Source organism: Polychytrium aggregatum, assembly GCF_025602895.1.
Source record: "Polychytrium aggregatum strain JEL109 chromosome Unknown BJ171scaffold_32, whole genome shotgun sequence".
NCBI lineage: Eukaryota > Fungi > Chytridiomycota > Chytridiomycetes > Polychytriales > Polychytrium > Polychytrium aggregatum.
Window position 1 is genome coordinate 59,393 of NW_026516234.1, and position 17,921 is coordinate 77,313.

Consider the following 17,921-nt stretch of genomic DNA (forward strand, 5'->3'; position numbering starts at 1 on the left):
CCGAGGAGAAGGAGCGACTCGAGGCTCAGCTCAAGGAGAAAGACGCCGAGCTCGACCAGCAACGAGAGAAGGTAAGCGTCCCTTTGGCCCACTCTCATGCCATGCGATATGTGGGGATGCTGCTTCTGTGTCGCCTTGGCTCGTCCTGACTCTCCGGTCCATCGTCCAACCAGATCAAGAGCATCACCGCTCAAGCCAACCAGACGGCATCGGGCCTACGTAACCAGATGGCCATGTTCCGAACCCGGGCCGGACAGCTGGAGAACCAGCTCAAGGAGAAGGAGGCCGAGATTGCTGCAGCCAAAGCGGCGCCCGCAGCCGCCGCTGAAACCGCCGGCCAGCTTTCCTCCCAGGAGGTCGATGCCAAAGTCAAAGAATCCGTGGCAGCCGCTACCAAGGCGGCGGTCGACCAAGTCGAGCTGCGCTATAAGGCCAAGATCACTTTGCTCGAGAGCGTCAACAACAAGCTCCGGGGAACCCAGGAAGGGCTTCAGGCCAAAGCAAAGCTTTACGAGCAGACCCTTACCTCGAACAACATCAGTATCCCTGAGCCTTCGCCAAGTTCGACCGGGACCGGGGCCGTGGCTCCCGCTCCTCCCCGGCCTGCAACTGCCCCGCCTGTGAATGCAGCACCCTCCACAGCCGTGCCCGCTGGTGCCGCTTCTATCGTCAGTCCGACCCACCCTCATCCCCAGGGCCACGCTCGCCCTGCGTCGGCTGCAGCCATCCAGCGAAGAGGACTGCCCGCCAAGCCCACACCTGTTAGTCCGGCCCGCGGTGTCGGCCAGCCACCATCGACAGCCCCAGCCGCTGCCGCTGGGTCTCCGGCCAGTGCATCTGAGGCCCAAGCACCACCCCAGCCTCGCCTCGCAAATCCATCCGTCCGCACTGTCCCTACTGGTGCAGTCGCCGCTCCTCTTGCGGGCCAGCCCAACGCAACGACTTCAGCGAAGCGATCTCACTCAGAGTTGCAGACACCGCCAGCACCAAACGTGGCCGAGGCCGCTGGCGCCTCAAGCGAACAGAACAAAGCAGCTACCATCGAGCCAGTCCCTGGACAAGACGCGCCGACCCCGGCATCGAAGAAGCTGCGTCTGACGCCTGTACCATCCGCCACCGCGAGTGATGCTTCTGTTGCGCCTGCGGATACACCATCTCAGCAAGTGAGCACCGAAGGCCATCTCCCGGCAGATGAACAGCCTGGCGACCTCATGGAGGGTGTCGAAGGTATGTGTTTTGCTCAAGCAGACCGCCCGACCCAGCTGCACGAATCGATACGCTTGCTCACTGGCGACATCAATCGCAATCCAAACACAGTCACCAGCGGCGCTGCCACCGAAGCATCTGTGGCTGGGCCTGAGAGCATCCAAAGGTGAGTGCCGAGTGGATCGTCCCCGTCGGATGTCATGCAGCCAATGTCCATGACCGCACTGGCATAGCTCTCCGATGACCAGATCCACCATTGGCGTGCACTATCGCTGACTAAAATCGCCGACGATCTTGGCCGTCTCTTATCATTCTGCAGAGAACCCATTGTTCCCAAAGAGGTCGGTGAAAGTGCGTCTGGAAAGCAACTCGCCGTCGTCGCGGTGCTCGTCTGTGCGTTGCTGATGTGTTGCTCGCTCCTGCCGGTTCTAGATTCCGCCAACGACACAAGTAGAATCAGCAGCGGTAGCAAGGTTCGTTCATGTGCGAGTTGGAGCTTCCATGATGTGCTGTGTTGCCTTGTATCCGTGGAAATGGGTCGATCCGCCTCGCCCCTGCTCATTACCACGAGCTGAAACAGACCCCTGTCGCTCCACAACAGTGAGCCTCAGACCCCCGTCATCCCGGCGGAGGCTAGCAAGGTCTCGACTGCCACCTCACAGGAAAATGCGGCCGCATCTGCCTCCACGGTGCCGCCAAAGATCATCTTGAAGCGGCCATCCTTGCAACCCGCTTCCGAGGCGGCTCCTGCAGTCCCGGCCCCGGATGCATCAGCATCTCCTGCGTCGAGCGGAGCTATTGTTCCATCAACAAGCGACGCTGTGGATTCGAAACCAGCTGCGACACAGCCTGAAATGCCAGTCCCAATCGCCCCTGTACCTTCGGTGCCTGGTAAGTGTCCTTCGGACTCGCCTTTGCTCTGCTTTGGGTCACGCTCAACAAAGGTTTCTAACCGTGTGTGCTCTGCAGCTCCACCAGCAGCCCAGAACTCTGCCCCCAATCCCTCTGACCGATGTAAGTACCGTGGTCCTACCCAGCGGTTGTGACGACGCTTTTATTGTGTCCGGGCTCATCATTGCTGACACCGTGTGTGCTTGTCCAGTGGTGAAGCTCGAGCTGCTGCGTCAGCGACTCGCTGCCGAGAAGGCTTCCAACGCCCAAAGATCGACCGAGACATCCTCTGCCGGCACCAACGCCAACTCGGAGCCAGGTGAGTCCGGCGAGACACTCACAGACCTGCCACATGCTCTTGCTAATGTGCGTTCTGTGCCCATCCAGCGCCGCCAAGCGCCACTCCAGCATCAACTCCTGCTGCCCCTGCACCCGCTGCGTCAGCTACCGATGCCCCGGCAGCGGCATCCCCGGTTCGCAGACCCAAGCCGATCGTTTGGACACAGAACACCAAGGCTCCCGAAATTGGTGGGTGGCATCGATTTGATTCACTTTTCAGGGCTCTACCTGTGTCTTTCACAACCGAATGGGTCTGCAAATGCATGTGTGCACAGTCGCAGTTATTCATGCTCTGAACTACTGTGTCTTATAGCCACGGCTGCAGCCCCAGGGACTGCCCCAGTCCAAGCCACGGCCCCAACGGCCCCAGCAGCTACTCCCCAAACCACCACCCAGGCTCCCCGAGGAGGCCTGTCGATCCGCGGCCAGCAAGCCAACCGAGCCCGCGGTGGCGCCAACATCGTCAATCGTGCCCTCTCTGCCGAAGGCCAGCAAGTACGTGCGGGTCAGCCCGCTCAGCGTGGCGGCCCCGGCGGCCGGGGTCGAGGACGAGGCGGCATGCGAGGCGGTGCTGCCGGTGGAGCAGGCGGCCACCAGCAACCTGCGGCACGAACCGATGGCTCGAGCAACTAAAGGCGGATGCCAGCCGCTCTCAAACCACCCGATTTGACCGGCTGCCCCGCTCGTGTCCACAAAATGAACTCCCGCCGAACCCAAAGCGCTCGATCTTGTCCAATCGCCGATACGCGAGGAGCAAATGCAATACATGTTCAATCGATCGATCGAATCAACTGCTGAGCAGATTCTGGACGGTCCAGATCCAGTACACGCCTGGATCCGGTTGGATGCTGAAAACATAGTAGAATTCCGTGTCCCGCTTCTGGAGCCTGCGACGATGTCCGTTGCCGACGGAGTGCTGAAGTGGCTGCTCGAGGATCTGCTGGTATGCAGCGACTGGACAAACCGAGTGGGTGGAGCATGGGGTTGCTCCCGATCCCGATGAAGTCGCCGTTGCCGTTGTCGCCGTTGTCACCGTTGTTGCTGAGCCCGTGCCTGAGCTCTGCTGGCTTGCATATTGGGCCAGTGTCGAGGCGCCTGTTTCCGTCTGTGAGGCCGATGCAGTGCTCGGTGTGAGAGGGGATGCTGAGGCGGTGCTCGACTGTGCACTTGAGACCGTCGTGGCTCTGTATGTGCCGTTTGCATACGGCAGCTGCATGGTGGTGTTGCTGGGAGGCACCTGCGACGGAACCTGGCCTGCCGGCAGGGCGGCGTGAGGCAGGATGACAGCCGCAACGGTCGATGTTGCCTGGGTGGCGGTCTGGTTCTGCACGGCAGTGTTCTGGCCGGCCATCTGGGGCGACTGCGGGATATAGACCGAGGAGACAACGATGCCGGTCGAGGTAGTGGCGGCCGTGGTCGGGGTGTTGATGCACGGCAGGGCATTGCTCATGTTATTGGCGATGGTGAAGCCTGTGCGCTGCAGCGATATCGCAACCAGGATGAAGAAAACGGCCTTCTCGATGCTGATGTAGCGGGCACACATGGCGGCGACCGAGATTGGCACTGGACTCGAGTCTGCCAGCGGTAGTAGATGAAGTGCCTCGGTGGTGTCGTGGTGCGGCTGTACATCAATGCGATGGGTTTTGTTCTCACGCAGGCCCGGGCGGGCTTGATCAGCCAGCTGCATCGCGGACACATCCTCTGCCGTCGAGACAACAGCCAGGGCTCGGCTGAGACGCTTGAGCCGCAACTTGAGGTACATCAGGCTCAAGATGTGAAAGATTGATCTGGCGAGGAGAATCACGCCGAAGCGCTCGCCCATTTCCTTGCCAAAGCTGGCGCCGTACCGCTCTTCCTCGATATGGAACAGGCAGTAGTTGAAGAAATCGACAACCAGCTCGGTCTGCAGGACCCCAAGAAAGATTGCTGTGATGTAGTACGTGGACGAGATGGAGAAGCAGACGAGGATGTCGGCAAGCAGCGACTGGCCAGCCTGGAGGATGCGAGTCTGGATGCCCTTGAGCTTGGAGTCGATGCTGGATGGCTCGACGGCGAGGAGAGTATTTTGCATATACCGTCCTCGGAACCAAAGTAGCGCACGGGTGCCGATGTCCGTGTCGGAAACGATGATACAAAGCCCTTGGAAGAGAAGCAGCAGGACAAAGGAGACCATGTTGCCGGTGGAGGCCCAAGGGTCGCTGAACTGATCAGATGCCCGAGTCAGTCTCGAGAAACGGTGACGGCGACGAGGCCGGCTTGGAAGACGATGGCTCTGGCGTCTCTATAAACGATCCCTCACCTGGAAGAAGATACACGAAAAGAACTGGAGCAAGCGTCAGTCCAAACTGGATGCGGCATAGCATATTTGAAAGGGCATGTCGCTGAGAGGCCGAGTGGGCTGAAAGAGCATGCCGCTGAAAGCCTACCTGCTGTGCGAATTGTACCGGAAACAGCAGCGCAGGCCCGCCGCTCTCGTCCAGAGATGCCCATTTGTATCTGGAGTTGGTTGCGACGACAGCATGGTACCCCAAAAACATACCAGCAGATCCCTGCACATTAGAACAAAACATTCGATCGCCGGCATTTGCCCCGATAACATCCTGGCCGAGGGGACACATCGAGATGGCCGAGTCCTACCCGTATGGGATGAGGCGACGGATGACTTGGAAGACAATGTGGAACACGACCGTCATGAGAAAGTAGTAGCCCGTCCCGTTGCTGCTGAAGGCAAACAGGACCGAGCCGCCCATCTGCGGCATCATGGCGACGACCCACAGATACATAACGAGGTATCCGGGAGCCCGGGCGATGGTGCGGCCGTGTTTCTTGGTCCCGTGCATATCCACTAAGGTTACTGCCGCGGCAAGCACAAGAAACCCCCAGATTGGCCCGCTCATGAGCGCCCAGTAGGCATACAAGTTGCCCGAGAGATCCAGCAGCTGGAAGCACAGCAGAAGACCAAACCAGGCTGTGATCCAGACGGCCATCAGAGCTTCCATGGCACGGCATCGAGTCGGCTTGGCGACGGGATGAAAGCGGCCAAGATAGAACGCGAGGGCGAGCGGGAAGCCGACAAATTCCCAGCACGAGCCCACAATCACCGAGACGAGCACCCCTGGCAGATAGATTGAGTGCGAGAGCGTCCCGTAGACGGAGCCGACCTTGTTGGGGAGAGCCAGGCCGACCCGGATCAATGCCGCCAGCAGCGAGAACACAATGGCCATGCGGCGCTGGGTCGGCGGCGACGGAAACATGATCATGACGGCAAGGGCCTTCCACAGGAAGTTGAAGTACATGTTCATGAGATCTGGATGCACATCGGGCGGAGCCAGCGTGAGGGCCAGAGCACTGTCGGTGTGCCGATGCCGTGCGAAATCAGAAACGACGATTGTCGAGCCAAGCAGGCGCAAGAAACCATACCCCATGTGAGCGCCTCGAGGATGCTATTCCCAGCGAATAGCGTGTAGAAGATGGTGATATCGAGGTTGGGCCAGCCCACAGATACCAGTGTGATAAGGGCCACGGCGAGCAGGAGCTTTGAGCGGGGGCCGTAACGACCCATGGCGACCCCAAGTGCCATCGAGCGATGCGATCGATGTGCAGTCGCCGTTGCTCTTGATGGCGCCTGATGAACAACGAGTCTGCTGAAAGGCTTTCCAATCAGGCCCGGCGGGACCGATCGCCTGCGACGGCGTTTGAGAATATCAAACCGAGTCCGACACTGCGCATCGACGATGGTGCGAATGTATGTGCGAATGTATGTGCGAATGAATGTGCGAATGGATGTGAGAATGGATGTGCGAATGGATGTGAGAATGTGAGAATTAATGTGGGAATACCTGCATGCAAAGTTCATGGGCACTGCATGGTTGTCGCAGGGATCACAGCCAGCCCGAGACAGCAGCCCATGTCCATTTCCCAACACCCCTGGCCCGTCCGAATGGCCATGTGCGTCCCGCACTCATGGTCCCATGGGCAGCCAAAGGGATTGCTTGCTGGCCGAAAATCGCCCGCAATCCACCTCCCCGCCATCGCATCGCTCCCGTCCTCGATCATCTCAATCATCTCGATTATCTCGATCTAGGCACTACCAGGATGAGCGACCGCCCTGCTGAACAGGAACCTCAAGCAACGAGACGCTCGCTGGAGCTCAACCAGAGACCCACCGGCCTGACTGGCATTGCAGCCCTGCCCCAGAGAGGCACCCTTGTCCCGGCCTCGCCCATGACGCCCATGGCATCCACCCCGCCGCTGATCCCGACGATCCTGGGCCTGACGCCGCAGGGCCTCCCGCTGGATATGCCGGCGCTCTCGTCCAGCTTTTGGACACCAAGACTTGAGCCCGACGAGGCTGCCGAGGCCGGCAGAGACCCGATGCTCATCTTTGTCCTTGGCGGGCCAGGCTGCGGCAAGGGAACGGTCTGCAGCCGCTTGATCTTGGAGATGGGTCTGATTCACTTGAGCATGGCCGAGGTGCTCCTCCAGGCCGCCGACGCTCATCCTGAGAGCACCACGGCCGACGAGATCCGCCAGTGCATGGCCCAGGGTGTGCTCGTCCGAGACGACATTGTCATCCGCCTGCTCCGCAACCGAATCTACTCGATGCCTGGAGAGACTTTCCTGATCGACGGATTCCCGCGCAACATGAAGCAAGCCTTGATGTTTGAAGACCAGATCGCCGCCCCCGACCTCGTTCTCTGCCTGGACTGCCCAGAAGCCGTCCTGGCCGAGCGTCTCCAGGCGCAGATGCAAATGCAGACGCCAACGGAACCGGCTCACCCGAATGCCCGGGCTGTCATAAGCAAGCGGCTCAAGAGCTTCTACCAAGATGGCGTGCCGGTCATCGAACGTTATCAGAGTCTGGGACTAGTTGTACGGGTCGATGGCCAGCAGAGCCGAGCCGAGGTCTTTGCCAAGGCCAAGGCTGCCGTTGAGGGACTTGTGCAGACCGCTTTCGACACAGAGGCATAGCAGCAGTCAGCAGTCAGCAGTTGTATTCAGAGAAGTATTGCGAGTCGAATCGCTGGCTGCACAGAGCATCCTTATGACTCCATTTTGTTGGCAGAGGCAAATCATCCATAACAAAACGGATACCAAACATCGCTGGCTGGAGTATCTCTATGGGTGGGAAGCTTTGATGCCGTGAGTGAGTGTCGGAGTGAGTGTCGATGTGACCATGGCTCCCGATCCAGCCGATGACTTCTTGGAGTATATGAAGCCCAGGAGTCCGGCGAGGGCCGTCAGCACCCCGATCAGCTGCAGCGAGTCGCCCGCAAACCGGGCATCCTGGTCGGAACGATGGACCAGGACAAGGGCCGTGAGAACGATCAGGAGCGACTTGAGATGGCCAACCTGCCGATGGGCAAAAGAGGTTCAGCAGGATGGAGCGGGGCGTTACATCCACAAGCTACTGTGCTCTTCCGAGGCTGTTTCAATTCGATGGACCCGATGCGATGCTCTGACGAGGATGCAGTCCGTCTGAGCCATGGTCAAGCAGCGTTCGTGGTCCCGATACTCACCAGATAGAAGGTCGGGGTGCTGCACAGATAGACCAGGCCAAAGTCCAGACTGTTGGCAAGGACAGTAAGGACACAACTGAGTCCAACGACCCAGACAGTCTCGCCCGGCCGTGCTGGGCAGGCAAGATCGTGGTGATGGTGGCTGTCGGTGCCGGTGGCCTCCTTGATGCGAATGTACTCATAGGTGTTGTGGGAATGAGTCGCGGCCCCGAGAAACGCACTCCACTCGGATAGAGCCAGGGCCGAGGGCATCTCAAAGACAAGGCTGCCAGCGAGACAGATAATGGCAACATATGGCGTCACCAACTGGATGGTTTGGAAACCAAATCGACCGAGCCGGGCATGGATCGGCCGCGAGGGCGCCGTGTTGGTGAGGGCGGTGGCAACGGCCCCGAGTAGGCCCCACACAATGCCGACCACGTTGCGCCAGTAGTCTCGAAAGGTGGCCAGACCCACGCCGGCGAGGATCAGGGCGATCGAGACGGCCGTTCCGTTACTGCGGCGAGTGCAGGTGTGGGCTTGCAGGAGCGCCGTCAGCGGAATGCTCAGGATCCTGCAGATGCGAGTGCGAATGTTGATGGGGGGAAGGATCAAGCCAGAGTCAGCAGCGCGCAGACAGAGGTATCGTGGACATCCGCTGGCGATGTCAGGAATCTCGATCGACAGCGTCCGTCCTGGAAGCATATTTTCCCAGACAGTCGTCGTTCCAGCCCAGCAACACCACGCAAGAATCGACGATGCCGGTGAGAATGCCAGCAGAGGCACCGCATCCTGTCTGACCTCAGTGCCTGAGATGTCCCAACGGTGTTGAAGGCCAGACTGCAGTTGGTCGACAGCGTTCCGACGGCAAAGGTCAGGGCCAGTCCAAGACCGCCGGTGATGTTGGGCAGCCGCAAACATCGCTTCACCGCCCTCCAAAGCGAGAAACGCGCAGTCGAGAGCGGGTTGTCCAGAAAGTAGTCGCGCAGGCCCCTGGAGGGTCCAAAGGGCTCAAAGTGATCAAAGTCAAAGGCGATCGTCGCGAGCGAGATGGTGGCCCAGCGCAGGGTATGCTGCAACGAGGTCAGTGCAAGTGGGAAGGGGAACTCATGCAGGACGCGTTTGTTGACGATGACCAGGGCCGCTGCCATCACCAGCGATACGGCCGCCCACAGCAGTATCAGCACGGGCGAAAGGTCGGGCTTGAGCGCCATAGCCGGGAGGATGCGGAGCTCTGGCAGGGATGAGGGATGGCCCGATGGCCGTGGATATTTGGCAGCAGCTGGCGATTCACAACAGCAACAGCAAGGGCTTAGTGATGCTGGGTGATTTGATGATGGCACAGGACACACTGGCGAGCTTCGACGACAGCCTGGGGCAACTATGGCACTGATTTGGACAGCAGAATGGCAGGCATCAGCAATGGGACGGGGAAGGGCAGCCGGCCGCGTTGCGACGACGGCATATCGATCGATGGCGTGATCATCCAACATACCATCTGGCCAGATGGACGACAGCGACAAGCAGAATGCACTTGCGGGGAAGCCATTTTGCTGCTGCCAGGGCATCCGCCGTCGTCACATGGACTATTGGATTGGGTCGATCGATGCCAATCAACTGCGTCTGCCATCCATCGGCCGTCTTGGGGCAGTGCCAGGCAGCTGAGCCGGGCGGTGAGGCAGCCGGAGTGCACAAGTATATGCGGGCGAGAGGACGGCCGCTGTGGGACTCTCCCGCTCTCGAAGACAGCACCACCCGCAACGGAGGTAGGTTGGCCGAGGAGTCGACAGAGTGCTGCCGCCGCCAGGAAGGTGTGATGGATGAGTGGTGATGGATGCGTGATGGATAGTGGCAACCAACGGAAGCACTTGCAGACAGTCTGGTTGGTGTCCGATGTGCGATTCTGCATATCCGCCGTTGCGTGCGCCGCAATGTTCACTGATTCTGCGCTGTATCGGCTCGGGTGGATCCGTCGGATGTCCCGACGCAATTATCAACGGCGATACTGTTTATGATGATAAAATGGCAATCCCTGCGACGATGGATGCCGGCAATGTTGGGACGATAAAACGGCGATATGCAACAATCAACATCGGCAATACCCGCACTGATGAACATCACCAGCAAAGCCCGCAATGCTGCACGACCTGCCTCCGGAAATCGTCATCCAGCTGCTGGCCCGGTTCACACGGCTGCGGGATCTGTACATGTTCTTGACGGTCTCCAAGCGCATCCGCTCGCTCTACCACAGCGAAGTCCTCCGCAACATCCGCCGGATACTCTCGTCCCTCCCGCCTTCGACCCGAAGCCAGCTCTTGGTCTGGGGCGCCGAGAAGGGCAACCTCGGCTTCCTGCGGCACCTGCTTTCTTGTGACATCCTTGTCGATTCCCCTGTCAACTCCTTGGCCGACTCCTCACAGCTCAAGCATCCAACCCTTCGAGGCGACAGCAAGCTCGGGGAGGAGCTCTCTGAGCAGAACCTGCCTGTCCCCACAGTCAATGTCCACGAAAACGACGATCAGGCACTCCGGATTGCTGCCGAGAATGGCCATGTCGATGTCGTCAGGTTCCTGCTCAAGAGCGGGGCGAACGTGAGAGCCTGTTTTGACCATGCGCTTCGATGGTCAGCAACCTTTGGCCACACCGAGGTGGTCAAGACCCTGCTGGACCACGGCGCCAACATCCATGCCTGCCAGGACTATGCCCTGCGCTGGGCCTCGAGGTTTGGCCACTATGATACAGTCATGGTCCTGCTCTCCAGGGGGGCTGATCCCCGGGCCAAAGACTCTGAGGCCCTCCTCAACTCCAAAGAAGCTGGGCACTCCTCCATCGCAAAGCTGCTGATGCTCTATGACCGGAGAGACGAGGCCGACGACAATCGACCCGCCATCGACGCCGAATGACCTTGTATATTGCTTCAACATGACGACTGTACCTGTGGAGACGGCGCATGGTCGCAGCTCGTTGTCGAGAGGACCAGAGATGGCATCGAATTGGCGATAAGAGTGGTGCTCGGATTGTGTGCGAATGGTGATCGTGCAGCTGTCGATCGAGTGAGCTTGAGAATCCGTGGCATTGGAGGTGGGGTGACTATGGCTGAGACGGACCATCGACAAATCCATTGCCCAACTCTTGGTCGACAAAGTCAATGTCCAGCAACGAGGTGGGATGCTTCAATCATCGATGGCTTGATGGCGCATGCTCACGACACAGCCTTGCGATCGGGCACAAGGTGATAATTGTACAAATAGTACTCGGTGCGGGTCCGGCGGTAGGAGCGAGAGAGCTCGACGGCCTTGAGGTCCTGTTCGAGCCTCGTGACCACCTCGTCGTCCATATCCTTCAAGGGATGGAACTGCAGCGGCTTCAGTCCATTGGCGACGTTCGTCTGCGAGAGCTCGTCCGTGATGGTCTTGATGGCGCTCTCGAGCTCGGGCGACGGGATCCACGCCACCTTGCGCTCGTCGATGAGCTTGCGTAGGGTGCGAAAGCCGTAGTGGGCGCGGTAGTGCGAGTTGACCCGGAAAACGTTGTAGGTGAAAAACAGGTTGGCCAAGGCAACATGGACCTTGGCGATGTAGAGCGAGCCGGGGAAGAAGATGGACCAGATCACGAGCATCCGCCTGTGCTTGTCGTCTGAAGAAAGCGTAGAGAGGGCCTGGTCAGCGCTTGGTCGCGGCGACGGCCGCAGAGATGCCAGTGATGGCCGCAGAGATGCCAGTGATGGCCGCAGAGATGCAGGTGGCCGTCGTAGAGATGCAGGTGGCGAACGCACCTTGGATCCAGTTTGAGATTTGGCTCTTCAGCAGAGCCTCGTTGAGGCTGGGCGGATAGAGGAACTCGATCTTGCAAGGCAATGGTGACGGTAGCATACCAAGAGGGTCGAGACGATGCAGAGGACGCACCGATGGAGGCAGAGGCAACAGCGTCATGTCAGCTACTACGTTCATGTTGCTTCGAGGCTCAAGCGGCTGAATCGCAATGCCGGATCAGCGATATCCATGACTGGGTCGCCAGATCAAGTCACAGAGCTGGATCGACAAACAGAGCCACAGTATGACCCATCATCTGCTGCTGGCTGTGCACAGCGGCCGAGCCTGTTGAAATCCTCAGCGATGATCAGCGCCAGCTTCCTTACATTCTGGGTGATGCTCGGGACCGTCTTCAGAAAATACTCATCGACGGATCGGCGAGTGACCCAGCGACTCACGGTCTTCCAGAGGCCGAGAGCGGCTGGCGACGCCAGCGAGCACGAATGGCCCAGCCGGTTCCAGTAGGCGGCAAAGAAATCCGAGATCTGATAGCGCCACTTGCGGAAGACGTAGCCCAGGACGAGGGCCGAGCGCTCAAAAGGGGTGCGCGGGGTCAGGAATCGGGAGTGGAAGACGACATTGCCGTTGATCGTGGGCAGCACGATAACCTGCAGTGTCAGAGGGCTCGCGGGCTTGGGCAGCGGAAAGCGTGCAGGCCTTGGGACCGGCCGGGCGATCTGGGGCAGACGGAACATGGCTGCGGCCGACAGCACCTGAGGCGAGCAGATGGATAGATGCAGATGGCGATTGATTGCGGAGGGCCAACAACGAGCACAACAGATTGACCGCGAATGGCGAGAAGACGGCGAGGAGGCCTCTCGCCGTCTCGGAGAGTACATTCGCAATGAACGAGACCACAGGCCCCACATCTTTGTATTCATTACAGTCAATCCAATGAAAAACGGGACACCAGTGATTTTGAGCATTGGCGAGTGTTGTCACTCAACACATCGTGTGCTGGCCATGACCATTCTGTGTTTTGAATCAAGGACGCCATGTATTCGATGGAGACATGCTGGACAAACAGCTGTACTTCAGCCTGACCCGGCGACGGCGATTCAAGCGACTCGATCTCCACAGCAAGCGACAGCGCACCGTCCACGAGATGTGCAAGCAAGTCATCGACCAGGCACCACCGGAGACCGAAGTGGTGATTGCCTTTGGGAATGCATCCTGGAAACAGGGGAAGGGATATGCTTCCAGTCCCAGGAGACTCAGGTTTGCCAAGTACTTTGAGCAGTTCCACCACCACCAGAGAGGCCCACCAGACCGATCCATCTCCAAGATCCATGTGTGCTCTGTGAACGGGTTCAACACATCCCAGGTGTGCTCACATTGTCGGGAATTCAAGCGACTCGAGTCACCCGAGCATCTTGATATCGAGAAACCACACTTTGTCCGGAGCTGTGCAAGCTGTCATACGCTGTGGGATCGAGACATCAATGCAGCCAGGAACATGATCTCGGTATGCCAGTCGATCATCGCCACAGGAGATCGACCGGGTGTATTCAAGACTGTGCTTCCCAAACCAACCAAAACCACTCGATTGCCAACCAGGACGGGAAACAATCTCATGGCTTGCTCACTGGGCCTACCGTCAGTCAGCGGGCTTTAGACATCTGAAGCCAGAAAGGGAAAGTGTCCCGTTTATTTCTGGATAGACTGTATTCAAGGTGTGGCGAACGATTACTTCAGTGCCACAGATTCCCAATCGCACAAATAGGGTAGTCGAAAACAATCCAACGGAGGGAATGCGCATTCATGGTGCAGACGGATGGACATTTCCCTGGAGTTTGCTCTTACACATGAGGTGATTTGACGGCGCATGGGCGACTGATCCGCAGTCGACCATACCTTTGGAATATGAGATGCAGTCACCAGCACCAGCACCAGCACCAGCACCAGCACCAGCACCAGTATCAGCACAGAGATTGTACAGAGATTGTACAGAGATTGTGCAGATGGGTCAGTACTGCACCAAGGACAAATGACATACGCAGAGCACGACCAGCATGACCAGCATGACCAGCATGACCAGCATGACCAGCATGACCAGCATGACCAGCATGACCAGTAAAACTTACTCCTCAAACAGGGCCAGCGACATCAGGAGGCCAACAATCGTGCCCATCAGCGCCAGCATCGACAGACTCTCGCCCCAAACCGCCAGGACGACCATGGCAACGGCCACTACAGTGCGCATGACGAACCGAATGGTGTCGGACACACGCCGGTCGTGGCACGGATAGAGCTCGTGGGCCAGCGACATCAGAGTGAGACTGATGATCGCGATGCTGCACCCAGCAGCGAGGATCCAACGATGTGCAGCGGTCACGGCGGGAGCCGGCAGGTCCGCATTCACAGCGTTGGCATGCTCAGTGACGACGTAACCCATGGCCGAGCCAACCGCAATGAGGGAGGAGTGGAGCGGAATGTGCAGCAAGTACCATGTCCATCCGGCAATGGCCTTCCGGCGAGCCGCATGCACGTAGTAGTTGCTGCTGTCGATCGCAAAGTAGATCCAGTGGAAGAAGATGGCGATGAGCACTCCAAAGATCGTGGCCAAAAACGACGTCGAGATATGAGGCGAAGGCGAGTCCCAAAGGAACCCGACGACGATCTCGCCGATGACGATCAGAGTCAGGGCACCGTATCGTTCGGTGTTGTGCTCGATGTTGATGGCGAGCCTGTGGCTGATTTTTAGATACCGTCTGGAATGGCGATGGATGCGTTAGCTGACAACACGGCCCATGAATTCGAATGTATCCATGTGTCCGGCGATCGAGCAGGTTTCCACAGTCCTAATCGAGGCCAAGAGTCTTGGCTGCGAGAATTGGTGCTCCTGATGGGTGGATGGACATGTGCTGGAATGATGCGACGGACTTACCGAGTGGCCAGCGCGCACATACTTGGAAGAAACAGGTCGCAAAGTGACGATATCCACCACAGCGGCGTGCGATAGGCAGCAGGAAGAAACACCGATGCCAGCCAGGGAATGGTGGAAAAATAGTGTCCGAGCTGGTAGGGAAAGACATCCTTCCAGAACTGATTTGCACGGAGCCGAGCCGGCAAAGAGGGCGAGTAAACCGTGTCAAGTCGAGGCTGTCGCAGCCGCCTGCATCGACGCTTGTAGCGGCCACTGCAGCCAGTCGCCGCAGCACACACCGGCTTACCTGTCGAGAGTGATGGTTGCCCATGATCACAAAGACAAAGTTGAGGACCCGGAGAATGATGAACAATATGATGAAGATATTGGCGGTGGAGCTGTCGCCTTGGTCAAAGATGTGGACAATGTTGATTCCCATTGCCGAGACGAGCACGGTCATGGCCCAGGTGAAGAGACGGTGGACGAAGCCATCGGCTCCGTAGCGGTTGACGTTCATGTGGATCATGGACCAGGAGCTAGTCAGAAAGTGTGTGCGCACGGTTGGGTGTCAGGGAGGGGGCAAAGTGGATGTGAGCCGGCTTGGACGAGGAAACCGAGTTTGAGCGATATCGGCATGACGGCTGGCGAAAGCGTACTTCCAGACAACAAGGAATGCCAGCATGTAGCTGTTGACAGCGATGCCATCGACATTGTCGTGCTTGAAGAGATAGCCTGGGTCGCAGAGGGGACGGATTGCCGACGTGCAGGACGCTGTCAATTGGTGGTGCGGCGAGCCGTGAACGGCGGATTGTTGCTGATGCATTTTGGGCAATCGCCATCGGGCGACCCAGCCACATACCAAGCCGGTCAAAGGCAGCAACATAGACCAGGTCGAGGAACAGCTGATATTCAAAGGGTCAATTATCAGTGGTGCGAGCCAGGCGCTGGCTAGTCGTTCGGTTGGATGCTTCTTTGTGGCTGCTCCACTCGTTGCCCACCCTCGCTCGGTACGAAAGCTGCTCATTGACGGCCACCCACCTCGTCCCAGGTGACCTTGCGAAGCGATTTTTCCCGGTAGAGGACGCCATCGATAAAGTACTGGCGAGGGCGGATGGCGGGAAACAAGCTGTGGAGATGCTCGTCGACTTCAGGCAGGAATTTGATTTGCCCTCGCTGGCCAAACTCGGTGAAGGTGTGGTGGTGCTCGACGGCGACCGCCTCGAGATGGTGCAGATTTCCGCGGCGATCTGTCTCGGTCACGACTGCGGTGACATTGGTGCTCGAGTCCTTGGAGCTGAAGGGCTCCTCGGAGAAGGGCTCCTCGGAGTAGATCTCCTCGGGATCGTTGCCGATGTAGATGCCTCCTCCTTCGGTGTCCATCGGCCGGGGATGCAGGCGAGACGACGGGGGCAGATGGGGCGAAAGCCGAGGGCGGTCGGCTGGCGGTGGTTCAGCCACTTGTTTGGGTGGCACAGGCAGCCCCAGCAAGGGCGGCGGTTGCACATGTGGCACAGGTTGGGGTGGCTGGGCTCTGATTCCAGATCGACGGTGGTGATACACTTTATTCAGAAAAAAACGGGACAATATAGCCGTTTCCATGAACATGTAGTATGTGATGTGCTTGCGTCAAGCAAAGCCACAAGAAATAAAACAGATCACTTTGGCAGCCTCCGAGTGAAAACCACCGGTCGCTCTCCGATCTCCACAATCGACTTGCACACTGCGATCATGTTGCGCGCCGCATTGACGTCGCGATTCCACACCGTCTGGCGAATGGTCATGGCCAGCGCGCGATGATATTGGGTAGCAAAATATTCGATGAATGGTCAAAAACCCGGGTGTCCCGTTTTTTATTGGATTGCCTGTAACAGCGACGGTGAGAGCATCTGCTCAGGATGACTGGCAAGTCTGGGTCAGCATCCGTAACAGCAACCAATCAACTCCTGTTCCCGAATTACCGACAACGGCGTCATTTGGCGGACGATACATTCATAGAAGCCATGAATAACGTTTACGATACAACATAGAATACACGAATGGAGTATGAGGCGGATACAGAACGGAGCGAATACCCAGCAACCCAAACGCACAGTGAAGCATTTTGGAAATATTTAGTCGCCACATTCCACTCGCATGAGGCGCGGGCCCAGCCATCCGTCCGTGCATCAGAGTGCTCTTGCTTAGAACTTCTTGAGATGGTTCAGAGGAACATAGCCTCGCTGCCCCGTCTCGCACTCGGCCAGACCCCACTGGTCCGGCAGCTCTTGAAGCACCACCAGTCGCTGATGCATCACAATGGAAAGCTCGTCGGGCTGCTCGGCGGGTCGCGTGCAGATGACCTCGCGAAAATCGAGCCTGGGGAGGTAAATCAGCGACTGCGGTCTGGGTGTTGGGGTGGCGGCGGAGGTGAGGGAGGGCGAGCGGCCGACGGTCAAAGTCGATGTCGCTGGCGATGATGGCACCGCAGCGTACGGCGGTGGGGCGTCGATGGGATGGGGCTGTGAAGTGGTGATTGCTCCCGAGGCAACCGGGGCCGGGAAGCTGGTTGATGAAGCTGTCTTCCCTGGCGCACTGCGATCGGATGTCCCGACCCGAGAGGTGCCCTGAGCCGAGGATGGAATGTCAGAGTGGCGGAAGGCGGCCTGGCGCTTCTCTGAATCCCGAGCCAGGTTTGCTTCGTGTTGCGGAGCATCAACGACAATCCGGTCGACTTCAGCCGGGGTAACGATGTCGGCTTGGTACGCCTGAGCAGGCTTTCGATTGTTCCTGAAGCAAACAACAATCAAGCCGACGAGGAGGATGCTGCCACCCACGATCGAGGCCGCCACAACGATGGTGTTCATGTTTGAAGTATCGGATGCGACATTACCGGGGCTGGCAGGCAGGGCAACAGCCGGGGTCGGCTATCGATCGATTTGTCAGGAATGTAACCAGTCAGTCAAGAGCCAGAATGAAACCGTTGCGGTCGATGCGCCTCAGAACTTACCACCGATCGAGTTTGGGTATCCGTGGTAGCGATGGGGAAGTGAGGCGAGGGAGGGGCAAATGGAGCTGGTGGCGGCGAAGGAGGGGGAGGCGGAAGGGGCGACTGCTGTGGTGGTAATGAAGATGTGGGGGGAAGGACTGGCGGTGATGCAGGAGGAGGTGGTGATGCAAGGGGGGGTGGTGGTGATGCAGGGGGGGGGACCGAGGTGGTGGTGGTAGTGGTGGCAGTAGTAGTAGTAGTAGTAGTGGTGGTGGTGGTGGTGGTGGCCGTAGGCGGGCGAGGAGCAGGGGCAGCGGGGTCGACCGAGAAGAAGGGGCTGGCCT

The 17,921-nt window shown here is 58.6% G+C and overlaps 8 protein-coding genes across 8 annotated transcripts; 3 read left to right on the forward strand and 5 right to left on the reverse strand.

The window, feature by feature from the left end:
- Positions 1-1,900: 1,900 nt before the first annotated feature.
- BJ171DRAFT_182618 (uncharacterized protein) lies at positions 1,901-3,290 on the forward strand. Its single transcript, XM_053106081.1, has 4 exons — positions 1,901-2,097; positions 2,176-2,220; positions 2,309-2,625; positions 2,750-3,290. The coding sequence occupies exons 1-4, from the start codon at positions 2,061-2,063 to the stop codon at positions 3,104-3,106; spliced, it is 756 nt and encodes a 251-aa protein (XP_052964356.1). The 5' UTR covers positions 1,901-2,060; the 3' UTR covers positions 3,107-3,290.
- Positions 2,929-5,998, reverse strand: BJ171DRAFT_628137 (uncharacterized protein; the record flags this gene model as incomplete). The annotated part of the gene is made up of 5 exons (XM_053115565.1): positions 2,929-4,639; positions 4,736-4,759; positions 4,863-4,932; positions 5,074-5,743; positions 5,857-5,998. The coding sequence occupies 5 exons, from the start codon at positions 5,996-5,998 to the stop codon at positions 3,224-3,226; spliced, it is 2,322 nt and encodes a 773-aa protein (XP_052964357.1). The 3' UTR covers positions 2,929-3,223.
- A 737-nt stretch (positions 5,999-6,735) lies between these two features.
- On the forward strand, positions 6,736-7,407 carry BJ171DRAFT_426638 (adenylate kinase-domain-containing protein; the record flags this gene model as incomplete). Its single annotated transcript, XM_053107769.1, has 1 exon — positions 6,736-7,407. One exon carries the CDS (start codon positions 6,736-6,738, stop codon positions 7,405-7,407), a length of 672 nt encoding a protein of 223 aa, XP_052964358.1.
- A 73-nt stretch (positions 7,408-7,480) lies between these two features.
- BJ171DRAFT_628141 (uncharacterized protein) lies at positions 7,481-9,211 on the reverse strand. Its single transcript, XM_053115566.1, has 3 exons — positions 8,736-9,211; positions 7,956-8,508; positions 7,481-7,788 (listed from the first exon to the last, which is right to left on the reverse strand). Exons 1-3 carry the CDS (start codon positions 9,146-9,148, stop codon positions 7,555-7,557), a joined length of 1,200 nt encoding a protein of 399 aa, XP_052964359.1. The 5' UTR covers positions 9,149-9,211; the 3' UTR covers positions 7,481-7,554.
- Positions 9,212-9,377: 166 nt separating this feature from the next.
- BJ171DRAFT_182629 (ankyrin repeat-containing domain protein) lies at positions 9,378-10,987 on the forward strand. The gene is made up of 2 exons (XM_053106082.1): positions 9,378-9,700; positions 10,059-10,987. The coding sequence occupies exons 1-2, from the start codon at positions 9,463-9,465 to the stop codon at positions 10,835-10,837; spliced, it is 1,017 nt and encodes a 338-aa protein (XP_052964360.1). The 5' UTR covers positions 9,378-9,462; the 3' UTR covers positions 10,838-10,987.
- BJ171DRAFT_182632 (uncharacterized protein) lies at positions 10,987-12,484 on the reverse strand. Its single transcript, XM_053106083.1, has 3 exons — positions 12,073-12,484; positions 11,710-11,779; positions 10,987-11,570 (listed from the first exon to the last, which is right to left on the reverse strand). The coding sequence occupies exons 1-3, from the start codon at positions 12,439-12,441 to the stop codon at positions 11,137-11,139; spliced, it is 873 nt and encodes a 290-aa protein (XP_052964361.1). The 5' UTR covers positions 12,442-12,484; the 3' UTR covers positions 10,987-11,136.
- Positions 12,485-13,366: 882 nt separating this feature from the next.
- On the reverse strand, positions 13,367-16,032 carry BJ171DRAFT_514651 (bacterial low temperature requirement A protein-domain-containing protein). The gene is made up of 7 exons (XM_053111842.1): positions 15,651-16,032; positions 15,472-15,514; positions 15,269-15,344; positions 14,920-15,148; positions 14,634-14,791; positions 13,831-14,457; positions 13,367-13,600 (listed from the first exon to the last, which is right to left on the reverse strand). The coding sequence occupies exons 1-7, from the start codon at positions 15,990-15,992 to the stop codon at positions 13,546-13,548; spliced, it is 1,530 nt and encodes a 509-aa protein (XP_052964362.1). The 5' UTR covers positions 15,993-16,032; the 3' UTR covers positions 13,367-13,545.
- A 413-nt stretch (positions 16,033-16,445) lies between these two features.
- BJ171DRAFT_514652 (uncharacterized protein) lies at positions 16,446-17,762 on the reverse strand. Its single transcript, XM_053111843.1, has 2 exons — positions 17,599-17,762; positions 16,446-17,515 (listed from the first exon to the last, which is right to left on the reverse strand). Exon 2 carries the CDS (start codon positions 17,453-17,455, stop codon positions 16,793-16,795), a length of 663 nt encoding a protein of 220 aa, XP_052964363.1. The 5' UTR covers positions 17,456-17,515; positions 17,599-17,762; the 3' UTR covers positions 16,446-16,792.
- Positions 17,763-17,921: the final 159 nt, after the last annotated feature.